Source organism: Aquarana catesbeiana, linkage group LG06 (assembly GCF_042186555.1).
Source record: "Aquarana catesbeiana isolate 2022-GZ linkage group LG06, ASM4218655v1, whole genome shotgun sequence".
Taxonomy (NCBI): Eukaryota; Metazoa; Chordata; class Amphibia; order Anura; family Ranidae; genus Aquarana; species Aquarana catesbeiana.
The window spans coordinates 245,581,751-245,601,097 of record NC_133329.1 but is presented as its reverse complement, the minus strand read 5'-3'; the positions used below and the strand labels follow the sequence as shown (position 1 = coordinate 245,601,097).

The 19,347-nt window shown below is 43.9% G+C and overlaps 1 protein-coding gene across 2 annotated transcripts in view; it reads right to left on the bottom strand.

Moving 5' to 3' along the window:
- VPS16 (VPS16 core subunit of CORVET and HOPS complexes) overlaps positions 1 to 19,347 on the bottom strand; it is a 265,631-nt gene that overhangs the window by 118,099 nt on the left and 128,185 nt on the right. For both annotated transcript variants that reach the window (XM_073633127.1, XM_073633128.1), the window contains one exon: positions 7,085 to 7,193. In XM_073633127.1, the coding sequence (XP_073489228.1) occupies positions 7,085 to 7,193 (109 nt within the window). The remainder of the gene's footprint in view (positions 1 to 7,084; positions 7,194 to 19,347) is intronic.

Here is a 19,347-nt window from a genome sequence, read left to right as displayed (position 1 = left end):
CTACTGTATAGTTTAGTGCCGGACGGCAAGGATTTGCTTTACTATTTCTTTATTTGTTTTTATTACTTTGCAAACCTCTACTAAATAAACCTGGCAACTCACCAGATTTTAAAGAAATTGCCTGCATGCTGACCTTGTTTTCCAGAAAAGGTGATCCCCACGAGCTAATCTCCCACAAGTCCTATAACAGAAAAGTCACTAGCATTTCTGATAAGCAACAGGTTGTCTTATGATCGACAGAAATGTTGCTAACAAACATTAAACGCTGTGCATTTGTGATTAACAACAGCATATAGTCATAACCAACAGAAATGTCACTAGCTACTGCAATGCTGTGCATATCTGGTTAGCAACTGGGTACAGTCTTATGTTCAACAGAAATGTCGCTAACAACCTTAATGCTATGCATTTTCTGATTAGCAACAAAGTACAGAATCACTTACTTTTTTATATTTCTGATGAGCAGCAAGACAACCAGAAGAGACACAAATAACTTCCACATTGTGTGTTTCTGATGTACAACCAGACAAAGCATGAAGTCAGAGTCATGGTATATTCAACTGCCCAACAAAGGGCAAAATCTACCACAGGCATAGCTTGGACTCTACTAAACCTATAACCACCAGAGGGGAAGCAGGGTAGTTCCAAATAATGAAAGTCTAAAGTGTATGAATACCCCACAGTAGTAATAGCTGTTGGTCTACCACTGTCAAAGTATGAGCAGGTGTAGTTAGCCACACACACACACACACACAGGTAAAAAGAGTCCAAGCCTCTCAAGCATCTAAGGTCTTAACGAGCACAGACCTAGAGATAAATTAAGCCAGCCTCAAGAAGAAGTGGTCACAATCTTAGCCTGGAGGCAATCAGACACCTGTAGGGCTTAACAAGCAATCATTAGATACAGGTTAGTATACAGTGGGGACGGAAAGTATTCAGACCCCTTTAAATTTTTCACTCTTTGTTTTATTGCAGCCATTTGCTAAAATCATTTTTTTTCCTCATTAATGTACACACAGCACCCCATATTGACAGAAAAACACAGAATTGTTGACATTCTTGCAGATTTATTAAAAAAGAAAAACTGAAATATCACATGGTCCTAAGTATTCAGACCCTTTGCTGTGACACTCATATATTTAACTCAGGTGCTGTCCATTTCTTCTGATCATCCTTGAGATGGTTCTACACCTTCATTTGAGTCCAGCTGTGTTTGATTATACTGATTGGACTTGATTAAGAAAGCCACACACCTGCCTATATAAGACCTTAGAGCTCACAGTGCATGTCAGAGCAAATGAGAATCATGAGGTCAAAGGAACTGCCTGAAGAGCTCTGAGACAGAATTGTGGCAAGGTTACAAAAAATTTCTGCTGCACTTAAGGTTCCTAAGAGCACAGTGGCCTCTATAATCCTTAAATGGAAGACGTTTGGGATGACCAGAGCCCTTCCTAGAGCTGGCCGTCCGGCCAAACTGAGCTATCGGAAGAGAAGAGCCTTGGTGAGAGAAGTAAAGAAGAACCCAAAGATCACTGTGGCTGAGCTCCAGAGATGCAGTCGGGAGATGGGAGAAAGTTGTAGAAAGTCAACCATCACGGCAGCCCTCCACCAGTCGGGGCTTTATGGCAGAGTGGCCTGACGGAAGCCTCTCCTCAGTGCAAAACACATGAAAGCCCGCATGGAGTTAGCTAAAAAAAACACCTGAAGGACTCCAAGATGGTGAGAAATAAGATTCTCTGGTCTGATGAGACCAGGATAGAACTTTTTGGCCTTAATTCTAAGCAGTATGTGTGGAGAAAACCAGGCACTGCTCATCACCTGTCCAATACAGTCCCAACAGTGAAGCACGGTGGTGGCAGCATCATGCTGTGGGGGTGTTTGTCAGCTGCAGGGACAGGACGACTGGTTGCAATCGAGGGAAAGATGAATGCGGCCAAGTACAGGGATATCCTGGATGAAAACCTTCTCCAGAGTGCTCAGGACCTCAGACTGGGCCGAAGGTTTACCTTCCAACAAGACAATGACCCTAAGCACACACCTAAAATAACGAAGGCGTGACTTCACAACTCTGACTGTTCTTGAATGGCCCAGCCAGAGCCCTAACGTAAACTCAATTGAGCATCTCTGGAGAGACCTAAAAATTGGCTGTCCACCAACGTTTACCATCCAACCTGACAGAACTGGAGAGGGTCTGCAAGGAGAAATGCAGAGAATCCCCAAATCCAGGTGTGAAAAACTTGTTGCATCTTTCCCAAAAAGACTCATGGCTGTATTAAATCAAAAGGGTGCTTCTACTAAATACTGAGCAAAGGGTCTGAATACTTCGGACCCTGTGATATTTCAGTTTTTCTTTAATAAATCTGCAAAAATGTCAACAATTCTGTGTTTTTTGTCAATATGGGGTGCTGTGTGTACATTAATAAGGAAAAAAAATGAACTTAAATGATTTTAGCAAATGGCTGCAAAATAACAAAGAGTGAAAAATTTAAGGGGGTCTGAATACTTTCCGTCCCCACTGTATATGGCTCTTGCATAGAGGTTTGCACCAGAACCCGTCAATTAAGGTTTGCAGGGTAACAATTTATGCTTCTAATTCATCCAAGGGGTGAGCTGTAGCCCAAACCAAAAGAGGTCCCAATTAACTCTTACACACCTACAGATATAACTGCAGTGTAAGGAGGAATTAATAGGTTGGAGCTTGATAGGATGTTACACATACCAAGCAACCCCCACAAAGAGAATATATTCACAAGGGTACCCCTTGCTATGCCCCCCCCCCCCCCATATGGGGAAAAACTAGGCGGCAGGCTTTTAAAAGCCAACAACCTCTAAATGAACCCTCTTGCAGCTACATGCCAGATTCATAGCAGCTGGCCTAATATATTCAGATTACTTGGTGTGCATTGCCGACCAGGGGAAATCTGTGCTATTACTTCTGGAATCACAAGGTACCTGCAGACCACTTCACATCCCTTCGATTAACCCTTTAGGAGTGTGTACCTTGTTTAGTGGCAGAAATAGCCTATACGAGACCATTTGTGTGCAACAGATCTCAACTCTTCACTATATGTATCCTTATTGATGGATTTATAGTAAGAGGCTGGCAACTTAATATTGCAATAGCCACAGCATTTCCTGAGGTAAAAGGGAGCTGTGGACATTGGACTAGCTAAAGCTTCAGGGCTATTTATTCCCAGACCCAAGGGCAAGGATAGTAGCACCCTGTATTGAGGGAGTCCTATCTCAATGCCCAGAAACCACCAGGCTACTATTAGGGATTCTGCTGCTAATCTCCCAAGGTAAAAAAGGAAAGTACTCACCACTGTTCTTTCCCTTAGCCACAGGGCTTGCTTTTCTCTCCTCAAGGTCGCATGAAAAGAGGATAGCGGCCAAACTTCACCCCCTTCCAAGTTGATGTCCCCACTAGGGAGCTGCCAAGTTAGGCGGTGTGCACTGCACCAGTAGCATGCCCACACACCTCTTCTGGGATCCAAACTTTTTTCAAAAGGAAGGGGGGAGGGGAGGCCAGGGCTATTACCCTCTTTAGGGGTGAATTGCTCTGAGTCTACCACCTGAGGTGTGGGTACAGAGGTGCAGAAAAAATAGTGGCCAACATTTCCTCTTGAACAAATTTAAGAAAATCTTTTATTAATCCTGAGGCCTCTTTTCCAGCCAGTTTGTTAATACACCTATTACAAAAATGGCTTGGTGTGGAATTTAGACAATCTTTCCCCACAGTTACCGCACTTTTTACTGCCACTAGTGCTAGCGGATGAGGAAGGTGGTTTGTCAGAGACCTCCTGCACTCCGCTTGGAGAATCTGCAAGAGAAGAGGGAACAAACAACAGTCACTCTTCCTGCCCCCTGTATCATGGCTGCAGGCCCCCATCCCCAGAGGTGAGAGCATGGGGGATTACCGGGGATCACTTCTTAATCTGGTGTCACCCCCCTAGTAGGTAAACAACACTTACCCCGCCCGGCTTGCTCTTGCCTGCAGTCACCTCTGCTGTCTTTCCATCCTCCTTGTCCATGAGGCGGGCTCAGACAGACTTTCAGCTCATTGCAGCTCCCTGAGCCCTGTGAGACAGGAATGCTTCAGCCTCCAGCCACACTGGTCCGGCATCTCCTCCATGCTTTGAGCCCACTTCCTGGGTCACGCTTCACCCTCCTCCTGCTCTGACAGGAAGTTTCAACCGGAGATACATTGTGTGTTTCTGTGAGGCTTGGAGCACGCCAAGTCCTCCCCTTGGTGTCTGGCAATGTTTGGACTTCAGCAAAGAGACCCGGGCTGCTGAGCGGTGTGCAACGGCGGGGGATTCAGTTACACCCAAACCGCCTGCACAATGCCATGGTGAGAAGCTCTAAGATGGCAGGTTAGTGCAGCCCTCACCGGCATTCCTAAACCTGGCTCACAGTGGGCCCATCAGACTCTTAGTCTTCTGGTCATAGAAAAAAAAAAAAAAGTTTCGCTGTGGGAGAAACACAATCAATACTGAGGGTCAAGGGGTAAGGTTGGGCCTTTTAAACAGCTGTGAACTGATTGCGTTTCCTGTATGGAGGAGCCTCTCATCTCTCATGTGTTGCCGTCCTGAAAGGTGAGTTGAGAAATATTGTTTTTTTTCCAAAATTGTTGCTTTTTTGTTTATAGCGCAAAAAATAAAAAATGCAGAGGTGATCAAATACCACCAAAAGAAAGCTCTATTTGTGGGAAAAAAAGGACGTCAATTTTATTTGGGTACAGCGTCGCACGACCGCGCAATTGTCCGTTAAATTTTTTTTTATAATGTACTACACTATGGAGTTGGCTTTGTGCTTCTTTCCATAACATCCAATAGAGAGAACCATGTGGCTGGTAGAAATTTAGAGAGTGGGTTTTTGGAAAGGACAGTGACACCCGGTGGCCTATCTATACATTACAACCTACCTTATATGACCCATTAATATCGAAGGGTCTAAATCAGGGGTAGTTAATTAAAATTCACAGGGATCCATTCAGAAAAAAATGTTCTTCCAGCGGAGGTCCGCGTGTCATATTGGTGCTATGACTCATGATATCCTCCACATTTCAGCCTCCCGTGTACGTCACAGTCCCCCCATCTCAGACCCCCCAATCCAGACCCCCCCCCAGCATAGGCTGACCCATCACAGACTGACCCATCATCACAGACTGGCCCCCCATCACAGCCATGCTGCGTAGGAACCAATCACCCGCTTCTGAGCTTAAAAAGTCCCGCCCTTTGTCCAGAGCGGCCACGCTTTAAATCTTGTGTGAATAAGACAGGCAGTGTGGGGAGAGAGCAGGGGAGGGATCTTATTGAGAGGACAGACCGGTGCGCGCCTGCCATGCTGTGAACATAGCAGCGGCAGGCAGGAGAGCTGGCGGCGGAGAGAGGACATACAGGCAACTATTTGGTAAGGCTGCGGTTCGGGTAGGATGGCTACTGGGGCCGGAACCAGACCGCGGCCCGCCATTTCGTGATGCCTGGTCTAAATAGTCTATTTAAAAAGATGTTTGTAACACAGTGCAAATAACTTATTTTACTTTGCTGTGGACAGTTTTGCACTTAACTTTTTAGCAAAAGAGCCTTGACATGTAAACTATATATGAAATTACATTGTTATTATCACATATTTAATATTATTTTTCTGACACTATTGATTTAGTATCAATACATGGTGTAACATTGGTACTGTAGCCTTGGCATTGTGTATTATAAAAGCTTTGCCTGTCCAGGGGGATAAGGTTGTTCCAGCCTGTCCAGGGGGATAAGGTTGTTCCTGAGATTATCCACACAGGGAGGAGTTAAAGTATTTTTCCTGAGCGCTGGTTAGTAGATCTCATGCGGGAGCCTTACAGACCCAGGATTCTGAAAAGCCAACAAAGCAACATTTCTAGTTTCGTAGGCCATCACGGGAGGGGGGGGGGGGGGGGGGGGGGGGGGTGGGACGACTTTGTCTTTGGGTCTTTCATCTGAAAAATGATTTGCTGAATCCACCTAACAATTGTAGATTGAAAGGCAGCCTGTCCCTTCCAGGAGTTTTCAGGCAATACAAACAAGGCATCAGACTGACGAATCATGGTGGTGGCTGTAAGATATTCTTGCACAGCCTGACCACATCTGAACAGTGGAAACAAATCTCCTTAGGATGTTTTGGAGCCAGAAAAAAGGAGGGCAACACTATGGGGTTGATTTAATAAATCCGGAGAGTGCAAAATCTGGTGCAGCTCTGCATAGAAACCAATCAGCTTACAGTTTTTTTTGTCGAAGCTTAACAAGCTGAAGTTAAAAGCTGATTGGCTAATAGCACAGCTGCACCAGATTTTACACTCTCAAGTTTTAGTAAATCAACTCCTATATCCTGATCCAACTAAAACCTTGAGACAAGAAGACAAGAAACTCAAAAGACAGCTCCCTGTGGAGTTGTTGACATGGATTGTTTACAGTCATCCTGCTATAAATCCTTACAGATCTGCCAACTGTTCCAATACAGTGGAAAAGGCATACAATAGTACCTGAGGAAGAAGCCCCTGAAGGCATTAGTGAAAAACCAGATGCTGATTTAGAGCTGGCCCTGGACGTTTGAGTTAGCACCTCACCAGCTAACTCAAATGCTGCAATCTCCTGCCTAGTTGAGTGCCACACAAACGATCCAGTGCCGGTGACAGCTTACAGGCCTTTCCCACTCTTCCCACCACGGGTCCTGGTACAGTCCGTCTAGGGAATAAGAAGCCATAATGACAAAATAAGATAACTGCTGCTACTATAATGCACCAAGGCTCAGCTGGAAAACTCAGTAGTGCATCTTAGTAGAAAGACTCTCTTAGCAGAGAAAGACAGGTTCATCACCTATGGACACTAGCAAAAAAATAAATGCAATGATGGTGGTGGAGAGATTATCCAGGACCAGGTCAAGCTTTGCTCTTTGCCAGTTTCCAATCACTTGCAGGATGAGCATAACCCAATAGCTGAAGAATTATTTCTCCTGTAATGTAATATTATGAAATATGGTATTATAAATGTTGGATAAAAGTAGAATGAAGTGGGTTTCCTTCTCAGAACACTACTATATTATTGTCTCTTACCAAGATCGGTGTCTCCACTCTCAATAGCTTTGCCAAGCGCAAGATTACTTCTTTTCATCTTTAAAAGTAATGGCACTTGATCCTCTGACTTTGGTTCATACTCCAACAGCTGAAATGACACATTAAACGCAATATTTTTTTTAACTGGAAAATCAATCAACTAAAGTCTCAGCTATTATGGTGTGATTATCCTGGACTCTCCTGTTGCAAAAGTCACTGGCTGGATTTTCACTTTTTTTTGGCAGTAGCACACAGTATAACACAGTATATGTGCATTGCTATTCATTTTGACTGGTGTCCCAATACACATATATAGTAGGCCTAAACACAACTCCACTAGGGCAGTTATGATTTAAGTCAAACTGCATAGGCTGTCATATATATATATATATATATATATATATATATATATATATATATATATATATATATATATATATATATATATATATATATATATATATATATATATAAAAAACACACACACACCCCCAAAACACATATACACTCAAACCCCAATCAGTCATATATTTATGACCACCTACCTAATATTGAGTAGGTCCCCCTTTTGCCACCAAAACAGCCCTGTATACTGTATATTGTTTTGATCTTTGTTACTGTTCTAATTATAGAGTTGGCAGGGAATTTAGATAATTGTACATAGGGAAGCGCAAAAGGATCTCACTTGTAGAGAGTCTAAAATGTAAAATGATGGATATTGTCCTTACAGAGAAGACCAGTCCTTCAGCAGAAGATTGTCCAGGTACCCCACAACATTAATCCCTCAAGCCCAGTGCAGAGCCAAAATTTTGGGCAAACACCTTGGCGAAAAACTCAAAGGGCTATAATAGACAGACCAAATAGAAGGGAAACGCATTCTGCACCAAACACCACGTTGTACCACTGTATCGAGGGGAGTACCAAACACAAAGTCCAGTTCCAGAGTCAACATTATAGGTGGTCCCGGGTCTTCCATGCAGCAGGGTTCAAGTACAGTTTCCCAAGACGCTGCTGAGGGGCAACTGGTCTGCAAGCTGCAATTCTATTGCCACATTGGTATCAATGTAGCCAAGGATGTGAAGAACCAAAAGGCTTTAATCGTCCAATGTATTCAAAATTATATGCCGGAAACTTGCTCTCAGGAGAGAGTTTGTTCATCATCTAAGGACGCTAGCAAGAAAACATGAGGATTGCTGCAAGCGGGAGGAGTTATGTGGGTTGTTCTAACAACTTTGTTTACCAGCGTCCTCACCTGAAGGTGGTAGCATATAACCTATGGTCAAGATTAAAAGGAGCCTGTGCCCTGTACTGTACAATTTAGAAACACCAATTCCCACTACAGTCAAGATTAGATGAAAATATCCACAGCTACCCTTTGAAAAGACTCGCTGATTTTGAGCACATGAATGGAGCCCACAAGCATGGAGATATGGATGGATGGGCAAGTTGGTTTTGAATAATAAAAATGAAATAAACAGTTTTCAATTTGTGGTGCTCAGATACAGTTGAGCTCTGCTTTAAGAAATGTATATGGAATGTGAAAATTACCTCTTCAACATCAGGAACAACTAATTTCATGTGGCGTAACTCAAGGAAGGGTTGGGGATATTTGAGCCTAATGGTTCATGGAATGAACAATGCATTAGTACTTCACATCCAGTAGGGTACTCTGCCATTGAATATATGTCCCCAGAAGACGTCACTTATGACGAGACGCATAGGAAGAACTTGCATGCTGAAGTCATCACATTCTCATGTTCCTTTAAAGCGGGGGTCCACCTATCTATCGTTTTGTTTTTTTGGAGTTCATTCACAAACTTTTCTTCTCATGATTATCTACTCACATGTTCTGTGTAATAAGTCCGCCTGTGTCCGATTTCGTTGTAAAGAATAACTTATAAAATTCACTGAAGGCGGTTTCCATCTTCATTGTGGGCATTTGAAGCCCACAAGCATGTATTTCCTGGATGCGGTGAATGCTGTGCTCCCAGCATTCACCGAGATGTTGTGATGACGCTGTTGCACAATGCATGCTGGGAAGCCTGAGACTAGCTCCCAAGGGACTGTGGGAGGTCTGGGAGAGGCTAGAAACACGCCTACTCCCATGGGAGGAAAACCAGGAAGTGCTAAGAAGATTAGAAAAAAAAGGTAATTACGGCGATTTAAATTTTTTTACACAGCATGTCAGCATCTAGGCAAGGAAGAGAATGCATAGAGATAATGTTCAAAATTTGGGTGGAACCCCGCTTTAAGTGTGGTCAAATTGTGGTATTTGCCGGCGGAAAGGGGATTACAATGCACAATATTTTAAAATTATGTAAATGCTGTTAAGTAGCTTTTACACTATGTCGAGTGTCTGCTTCTATGTTCCTATATAAGCACTCTTGGGATGGTGATGTGTAGAGGATCTCGATAAGGATTCCTGTTACCACTGGAGAGTGCCAGCAGACTTGCAGTGACCCTAATACAGTTATTAACCTATGGGCTCTTTGTGACTTCTGTTTGATTAGAGGGTCATTTAAAGCTGGTAAGCTTGCATTTTTCCCATTGATGTGGCGGTTTTGATACACAGATGCATCAACATATTGGTGAAGGACAACTATTCTGATATCATGATTTGATATGACCACTGAATAGAGGACTTATCACGTGGACTTCACTTTTATCACTTCATCTTTGCCTAATCTTTTGCATCTATATGTAATATATGCACACTTATTTTATGCATGTTTAGAAATGTGTTTACAGTCAGGTCCATAAATATTGGGACATCGACACAATTCTAATCTTTTTGGCTCTATACACCACCACAATGGATTTAAAATGAAACAAACACTATGTGCTTTAACTGCAGACTTTCAGCTTTAATTTGAGGGTATTTACATCCAAATCAGGTGAACGGTGTAGGAATTACAACAGTTTGATTTTTTTGGATTTTTAGCAAATTAATTTTAATAAAATGATTTTGGCGTAAAAATCTATTCTAAAAGATAGTTTTCTATGTAAGATACATTAATAATTTAGTTTATTCCGCATGAAATTAAAATTAGTTATGTAGCATGAGGCTGTATATTATGCAATATTTACATTTATGGTAAACTCATTTAATGAATCCAAGCTCTGCAAGCTGAGATAACATGCACTGCATTGATGCATTCACACAATTTCACAGTAGTTATGAGATAAAACAAAGTTCAGGAATATTCCTTTATCCCATTTTTTGCAAATCTATGTACACTACAAACTGTATGATTGAATCCGTTCTGATATTGCTGTTTTACTAACCTGACAGCTTATTATTCTAAATAGGAAACTTTCATTTTGTTTGCAAAAATTAAAGATTCTAACTACAGTACAAGCAAGAATAAGTCCTTACATTTAAAGAGAACTTCTCACTTCAGATGCATCATGGCAATGCCTGTTAGTGGGCATCCACTCACCTGCTGCCAAGTCCCTCACCTTGTTGTGTCACTGCCGCATCACCAGCCATCTCATTAAAGTGAATGGGACTGTTGATGAGTCAACAGTGGGTCAGAGGAGGAGCCGCTGCTGGAGAGAGATAATAGTTGCTCTTTAACCACTTAAGGACCGAGCCTCTTTCTAAGATTTGTTGTTTACAAGTTAAAAAACGTTTCTTTTTGCTAGAAAATTACTTCGACCCCCCAAACATTATACATTTTTTTCTTTCTAATACCCTAGAGAATAAAATGGCGGTCATTGCAATACTTTCTGTCACACCGTATTTGCGCAGCGGTCTTACAAGCGCACTTTAAAAAAAAAAAAAAAAACACTTTTTTGAATTAAAAAATAAGACAACAGTAAAGTTGGCCCAATTTTTTTTTAATATTGTGAAAGATAATGTTATGCCAAGTAAATCGATACCAAACATGTCACGCTTCAAAATTGCGCTCGCTCGTGGAATGGCGACAAACTTTTACCCTTAAAAATCTCTATAGGCGACATTTAAAAAATTCTACAGGTTGCATGTTTTGAGTTACAGAGGAGGTCTAGGGCTAGAATTATTACTCTCGCTCTACCGATCACAGCGATACCTCGTGTGTGGTTTGAACACCGTTTTCATATGCGGGCACTACTCACATGTGCGTTCGCTTCTGCACGCGAGCTCGGCGGGACAGGGCGCGTTTAAAAAAAAATTTCTTATTTATTTTATTTTTTATTTTTACACTATTCTTTTAAAAAAAAAAATGGTGTCACTTTTATTCCTATTACAAGGAACGTAAACATCCCTTGTAATAGAAAAAAATGCATGACAGGACCTCTTAAATATGAGATCTGGGGTCAAAAAGACCTCAGATCTCATATTTACACTGAAATGCAAAAAAAATAAATAAATACATTTAATTTGAAAAAAAAAAAAAAAGAAAAAAAACGGCCCTATAAGAGCTATGGGCGGAAGTGACGTTTTGATGTCGCTTCCGCCCTGCTATGGTATGGAGACGGGTGGAGGCCATCTTCCCCTCACTCGTCTCCATACCTAACACGGAAGAGGACCCGATCGCCTCCGCCGCTGCTGACGGCCCCGGTAAGCGATGGAGGGCACCAGAGAGCGGCAGGAGGGGGGCTCCTCTCCTGGCGCCGATAAAAGTCGCAGCAAAAAAAGTCGCAGCGAAAAAAGTCGCAGCGAAAAAAGTCGCAGCGAAAAAAAGTCGCATCTCGTAGCGAATCCGTCGCAGAGACCACTATTATCGAAAACCGGACCGCCTGCTGAAGAGGATACCGGGCTAGCCTATGCCATAACAAAGATATCCCTCTTCAAGGAGAGGACGTATATCCAGCGGTCCGGAAGCGGTTAAAAGTTATGATTTAAATCAAGCCTTTTTACTAGTGATTTAAATCAAATGCACCCTGCTGTTGCCTTTGTATCATATCAAACCAGTCTGCCAATTCTCCTCTGACCTCTAAAACTAAAGGCATTTTCGTTCACACAACTGCCGCTAACTAGATATTTTCTCTTTTTTAGATCATTCTCTGTAAACCCTAGAGATGGTTGTGCTTGAAAATCCAGCAGTTTTTTAACCACTTGACCACTGGGCACTTAAACCCCCTTCCTAACCAGACCAATTTTCAGCTTTTGGTGCTCTCACATTTTGAATGACAATTACTCAGTCATGCAACACTGTACCCATATGAAATTTTTGTCCTTTTTTTCACACAAATAGAGCTTTATTTTGGTGGTATTTAATCACCACTGGGTTCTTTATTTTTTGCGCTATAAAAGAAAAAAGACCGAAAATTCTGTAAAAAAATAAATTTTTCTTCATTTCTGTTATAAAATTTTGCAAATTAGTAATTTTTCTTCATATATTTTGGCCAAAATTTATACCGCTACATATCTTTGGTAAAAATAACCCAAATCGGTGGATATTATTTGGTCTTTGTGAAAGTTATAGCGTCCACAAGCTATGGTGCGAATATCTGAAAATTGATCACACCTGAAGTACTGACGGCCTATCTAATTTCTTGAGACCCTAACATGCCAGAAAAGTACAAATACCCCCCAAATGACCCCTTTTTGGAAAGAAGACATTCCAAGGTATTTAGAAAGATGCATGGTGAGTTTTTTGAAGTTGTCATTTTTTCCCACAATTCTTTGCAAATCAAGTTTTTTTTTTTTACTTTTTTTTTTTTCACAAAATTGTCATATTAGCGGGTTATTTCTTACACTCCACATATGCATACCACAAATTACACCCCAAAACACATTCTGCTATTACTCCCGAGTACGACGATACCACATGTGTGAGACTTTTACACAGCGTGGCCACATACAGAGGCCCAACATGCAGGGGAGCACCTTCAGGCATTCTGGAGTGCCCAGGCCAATTCTGACATTTCTCTCCTACATGTAAAAATCATCATTTATTAGCTAGAAAATTACATAGAACCCCAAAACATTATATATGTTTTTTTTAGCAAAGACCCTAGAGAATACAATGGCGGTTGTTGCAACTTTTTATCTCACACGGTATTTGCGCAGCAATTTTTTTAACGCTTTTTTTTGGGGAAAAAAAAACTGTTTTGTGCTTTACAAAAACCAAAACAGTAAATTTAGCCCAATGTTTTTGCATAATGTGAAAGATGAAGTTACGCCGAGTAAATAGATACCCAACATGTCACCTTTCAAAATTGTACGCGCTTGTGGAATGGCGCCAAACTTTGCTACTCAAAAATCCCCATAGGCGACGCTTTAAAATTTTTTACTGGTTACATGTTTTGTGTTACAGAGGAGGTCTAGGGCCAAAATTTTTGCGCTCGCTCTACCGATCGCAGTGATACCTCACATGTGTGGTTTGAACACCGTTTTCATATGTGGGCGGGACTTACATATGCGTTCGCTTCTGCATGCAAGCACACAGGGACAGGGGTGCTTTAAATTTTTTTTTTTTTTTTTTTTTTTATTGTTCATTTTACTTTATTTATTTTTGTTTGATGCTTTTTTACAAAAAAAAAAAAATTTGACCACTTTTATTCCTATTACAAGGAATGTAAACATCCCTTGTAATTGGAATATGGCATGACAGGTCCTCTTTACAATGAGATATGGGGTCAATAAGACCCCACATCTCACCTCTAGGCTGGGAAGCCTGAAATAAAAAAAAAAAAAAAAAAAAAAAACGATCCTGGCTTCGATCGTAGCGGTGAGTCGGTAGAAGCAGCGGAGTGCGGCGGGAGGGGGGACATCCCCTCTCGCCTCCCGTAAGAACGATCAAGCAGTGGAACAGCCGCTATGATCATTCTTATGGTGTAGGGAATCGCCGGCTGAAAAAGCTGATATCTGAATGATGCCTGTTGCTGCAGGCTTTATTCAGATATCCCCGCACAAAGTCAAGGACGTTGTATGACAGTCAGCGGGCGGGAAGTGGTTAAAACGTATTTTTTTTTTTAACACAAAGTTGTCCATTTATACAATATTTCTAACACATAGCATGTACATACAAAAAATGACACCCCAAAATAGATTCTCCTGCTCCTCCTGAGTACGGCGATACCACATGTGTGAGACTTCCACAGCCTGGCCACATACAGAGGCCGAGTACAGCCGAGCGTGGCTCAGCATGGCAGGGTATGGCTGGGTATGGCGGGGTATTGCAGAGTATGGGGGGTATTGCAGAGTACGACGGGGTATTGCAGAGCATTGCGGGGTATTGCAGAGCATTGCGGGGTATTGCAGAGCATTGCGGGGTATTGCAGAGCATTGCGGGGTATTGCAGAGCATTGCGGGGTATTGCAGAGCATTGCGGGGTATTGCAGAGTATTGCGGGGTAATGCGGAGTATTGCGGGGTAATGCGGAGTATTGCGGGGTAATGCGGAGTATTGCGGGGTATTGCGGAGTATTGCGGAGTATTGCGGGGTATTGCGGGGTATTGCAGTGTACTGCGGGGTATTGCAGAGTACTGCGGGGTATTGCAGAGTATTGCGGGGTATTGCAGAGTATTGCGGGGTATTGCAGAGTACTGCGGGGTATTGCAGAGTATTGCGGGGTATTGCAGAGTATTGCGGGGTATTGCAGAGTATTGCAGAGTATTGCGGGGTATTGCAGAGTATTGCGGGGTATTGCAGAGTATTGCGGGGTATTGCAGAGTATTGCGGGGTATTGCAGAGTATTGCGGGGTATTGCAGAGTATTGCGGGGTAATGCAGAGTATTGCGGGGTATTGCGGAGTATTGCGGGGTATTGCGGAGTATTGCGGGGTATTGCAGTGTACTGCGGGGTATTGCAGAGTATTGCGGGGTATTGCAGAGTATTGCGGGGTATTGCAGAGTACTGCGGGGTATTGCAGAGTATTGCGGGGTATTGCAGAGTATTGCGGGGTATTGCAGAGTACTGCGGGGTATTGCAGAGTACTGCGGGGTATTGCAGAGTACTGCGGGGTATTGCAGAGTACTGCGGGGTATTGCAGAGTATTGCGGGGTATTGCAGAGTATTGCGGGGTATTGCAGAGTATTGCAGAGTATTGCGGGGTATTGCAGAGTATTGTGGGGTATTGCAGAGTATTGTGGGGTATTGCAGAGTATTGTGGGGTATTGCAGAGTAATGTGGGGGTATTGCAGAGCAATGTGGGGGTATTGCAGAGTAATGTGGGGGTATTGCAGAGTAATATTGGGGTATTGCAGAGTAATATTGGGGTATTGCAGAGTAAGGTGGGGCATAGCAGAGTATTGCAGAGTAGTGGGGATGGCTGAGCATGGATGGATGGATGGTTGGATGTCTCTGTGCAGCGCTGTGGGCACTACACAACCAGCCCACAGCGCTGCAGCCATCCATCCATCCCCCTCTCCTCCACAGTGTACCGATCGGTACACAGGAGGGGAGGAGAGGAACCGGCGTCATCAGACGCCGCCGGTCTGTTTACATGTGATCGCGCCGTCATTTGACAGCGCGATCACATGGTAAATGGCCGCGATTCACCACATCCAGGAAATAAATGCTTGTGGGCTTCAAATGCCCACAATGAAGAAGGAAACCGCCTGCAGTGAATAATATAAGTTATTCTTTCCGACGAAATCTGACACAGGCGGACATATTACACACAATATGTGAGTATGTAATGCTGAGAAGAAAAGTTTGTGAATGAACTCAAAAAAAAAAAAAAAAAAAAAAAAAAGCTGAGTTAGACTTACCGGTAACTCCTTTTCTGAGAGTCTTCCAGGACAGCCCATGAGACCTTGGGCTCCTCCTACCAGGACAGGAAACACGTCACCCCCACCAGATAAAAGGGCGGTCCTCCAGGCCCATGTCAGTATTCTCAAGAACCGTAGGACCCTGCAAAACATATGCATAATACACATAACTTCCGACAATACCGGGTGGGAATCCGGCTGTCCTGGAAGACTCTCAGAAAAGGAGTTACCGGTAAGTCTAACTCAGCTTTTCTCCAAGCGTCTTCCAGGACAGCCCATGAGACGATGAGCCAGAACTTACCAGTCTAGGGAGGGACAACTGCCTTAAGGACCTTACGACCAAACGCCTGCTCCTGAGCTGATAGGAGATCCAGGCGATAATGTTTAATGAAGGTCGAGTAACTGGACCAAGTGGCAGCCCTGCAAATTTGTTCCGGTGAGGCACCAGCCCTCTCAGCCCAAGACGTAGACAAGGCTCTAGTTGAGTGCGCAGTAACAAAAGGTGTAGGGACCTCCCTAATTTTGTAAGCTTCCAAGATGGCTTGCTTTATCCATCTAGCCAATGTGGCTTTAGATGCACTATTCCCCTTGTGAACTCCAGAAAAGAGGACAAACAAGGCATCAGTTTTCCTAAAGGTCTTCGTGACCTCAAGATAGACCAAGAGAATCCTTCTTACATCTAGAAAACTAAATTTTCTTTCTAAGTCGCCCTGTGGCGAACTACAAAAGGTTGGCAATACAATGTTTTGAGATCGGTGGAATGTACTTGCCACCTTGGGCAAAAAACCTGGATCGGTTCGTAACACAACTCGATCCTCAAAAATCGTGAGGAAGGGCTCCCTAACTGATAGGGCCTGCAACTCACTTACCCTACGAGCTGAGGTAACAGCTATAAGGAACACAGTTTTTAATGTAAGTAATTTAACTGACATACTTTCCAGAGGTTCAAACGGAAATTCTACCAGAGTTTGAAGTACTAGGGACAGATCCCACGTTGGACAACTTCTCACTACTACTGGTCTGGCCCTAGAGATAGATTCGAAAAATCTGGCTATAGTGGGATTTTCCAGGAGAGAAAACTGGAGGAACACACTAATAGCTGCCGCCTGTACCTTTAGGGTACTAACAGAAAGACCTTTGTCGACACCCTCTTGGAAAAATTCCAAAATAGACGGAATATCATGAGTTAATCTATCATTTTCAGATAACCATGAGTTAAACCTTTTCCAAACTTTGGAATATATGGCTCTAGTAACTGGCTTCCTGCAGTTAACTAGAGTCCTGACTACTTTGTCAGAGAACCCTTGGGCGCTCAGTATCTTTTCTTCAGATACCAGGCCGTCAAGTTTAAGGAAACCACCTGAGGGTGTGATACTGGACCCTGCAATAATAGGTCTTCCCTTTTCGGAAGACTCCACGGAGGCTCTGAAACCAGAGACTGTAGCAGGGAAAACCATGGCCTCTTGGGCCAAAAACGGGGCAATTAGAATCAGATCTGTCTCTTCCAGCCGAAACTTCCGGAGGACTTCTGGAATCAGCCTGATTGGCGGAAAGGCATAACATAGGCCTGGAGGCCACGGGTTCGCCAGAGCATCGATCCCCAAGGCTTGGTCTGCCGGGTTCATGGAAAAGAATATCTCCGTCTTGCGGTTGTTTCGGTTTGCGAACAAATCCGCTACCGGATAACCCTATCTCTTGGTGAGGTCTGCAAAGACTTCGGGATGAAGGGACCAGTTGTCTCGGTCTATCCTGTGACGGCTGAGATAATCTGCCAGGCAATTGTTTTTCCCCTTCAGGTGTACAGCAGAAATGGAGGCTAGATTCCCCTCTGCCCATGAAAGGATCTCCTGGGCAATGGACTGAAGCCTCCGGCTTCTCGTGCCTCCCTGCTTGTTGATATACGCGACTGTCGCTATATTGTCTGACAGGATTTGGAGGTTGTGACCCCTGATCTCCATCTGAAAAGACTGGAGGGCTCTCTGGACTGCAAGCAGCTCTCTTTGATTGGATGAGGCCCTTGCCTCCTCTGGGGACCACTCTCCTTGTGCTACTGCATTGCTGAGGTGGGCCCCCCATCCCCAGGAACTCGCATCCGTGGTAATCCTTCGGGAAATGGGAAAGGACCATGGGAGACCTCCTGCTAGGTGCTGACTAGCTCTCCACCACCACAGGCTTCTTTTTATCCTGTCGGGAAGCCAGATCCTTGACTCCAGGGACCTTACGTCCCCGTCCCAGTTTCTTAAAAGAAACCCTTGTAACGGACGCTGACGGAGTCTCGCCCATGGTACTGCGGGAAAACATGAGGTCATAAGACCCACTGCCCTCGACACCTGTCTCAGAGAGACCGACTGGTTGGTCTGCAATGTAGACATAGTCTGGAACACTTTGGTAATCTTCTCCTGAGGAAGAAAAACTTTTTGGTTCACGGAGCAAAAATCGTAACCCAGATAAGTTACTTTCTGGGCCGGAATCAAGGACGATTTTTCTTTATTAGCCAGCCTAGGGACTGTAAGAAGTCCTGTACAGCCTGGAGATCTTCCAACAGCCTTTGGTATGATTTTGCCACTATCAGGAGGTCGTCTAAGTAAGGGATAACCGTTATTGCCTTTAATCTTAGAGGAGCCAGCACTTCCCCCAACACCTTCGTAAAGATGCGTGGGGCTGAGGAAAGACCGAAGGGGAGGGCCTGAAATTGAAAATGTCGGGTCCCCATACCCGTCTTCACTGCCAATCTCAAAAACTTTTGGAAGGCTGGATGGATAGGGATGTGAAGATAAGCATCCCTTAAGTCCAACGTGGCCATAAAGCAGTTTGGGTATAGTAGGTTTTTGATTGTAAAAACCGTCTCCATACGGAAATGCTTGTATCTGATGGACTTGTTTAAGGTCCGGAGATTCAGGATAAGTCGAAACTTTCCTGCTGGCTTTCTGACCACAAATACATGGGAATAGAATCCCTTGCCCCGCTCCGATCGAGGAACAGGAATCAGGACTTTTTGATCTAATAAGTCTCCGATCTGGAGACCCAGAGCCCTTGCTTTCTCCCGATCTTGTGGAGGAAATGTGACCAACAAACGTTCTGGTGGTTGGTGAACAAACTCCAGCCTGTACCCGTTGGTCGCTAGGTCCAGGACGAAGGGGCTCAGAGTGACTGCTGCCCACTGTGGGATGAAGGCCCTCAATCTCCCTCCCACCGGGGAACACAAGTCACTGCGGCTTGGCGGGCTGTTGAGAAGGGTTAAATAGCACTCCCCCTTTGCCTCTGCCTTTCTGCCCAGTCCAATGCTTTTTCGGCCTGCTGTCCTTTTCTCTAGGACTCTGTTGCCTGTTTTGGCCACGAAAAAATTTTCTGGCTGTCTGAACTCTTTTTCTCTGGAAACGCCTTTTTCTTATCAGCCGTGCGTTCCAGTGCCTCCTGTAGACCTGGGCCAAATAAATGATCGCCAGTTAAAGGAAGGCCACAAAGGCGCAACTTGGAGGCCGAGTCCCCTGACCAGGTCTTAAGCCAAAGGCTTCTCCTGGCCGAGTTCACTAGAGCCGAAATCCTGGCTGACATTCTTACCGACTCAGCGGAAGAATCTGCCAAAAAACCCACTGCCTGAAATAGGAGAGGAAAAGACT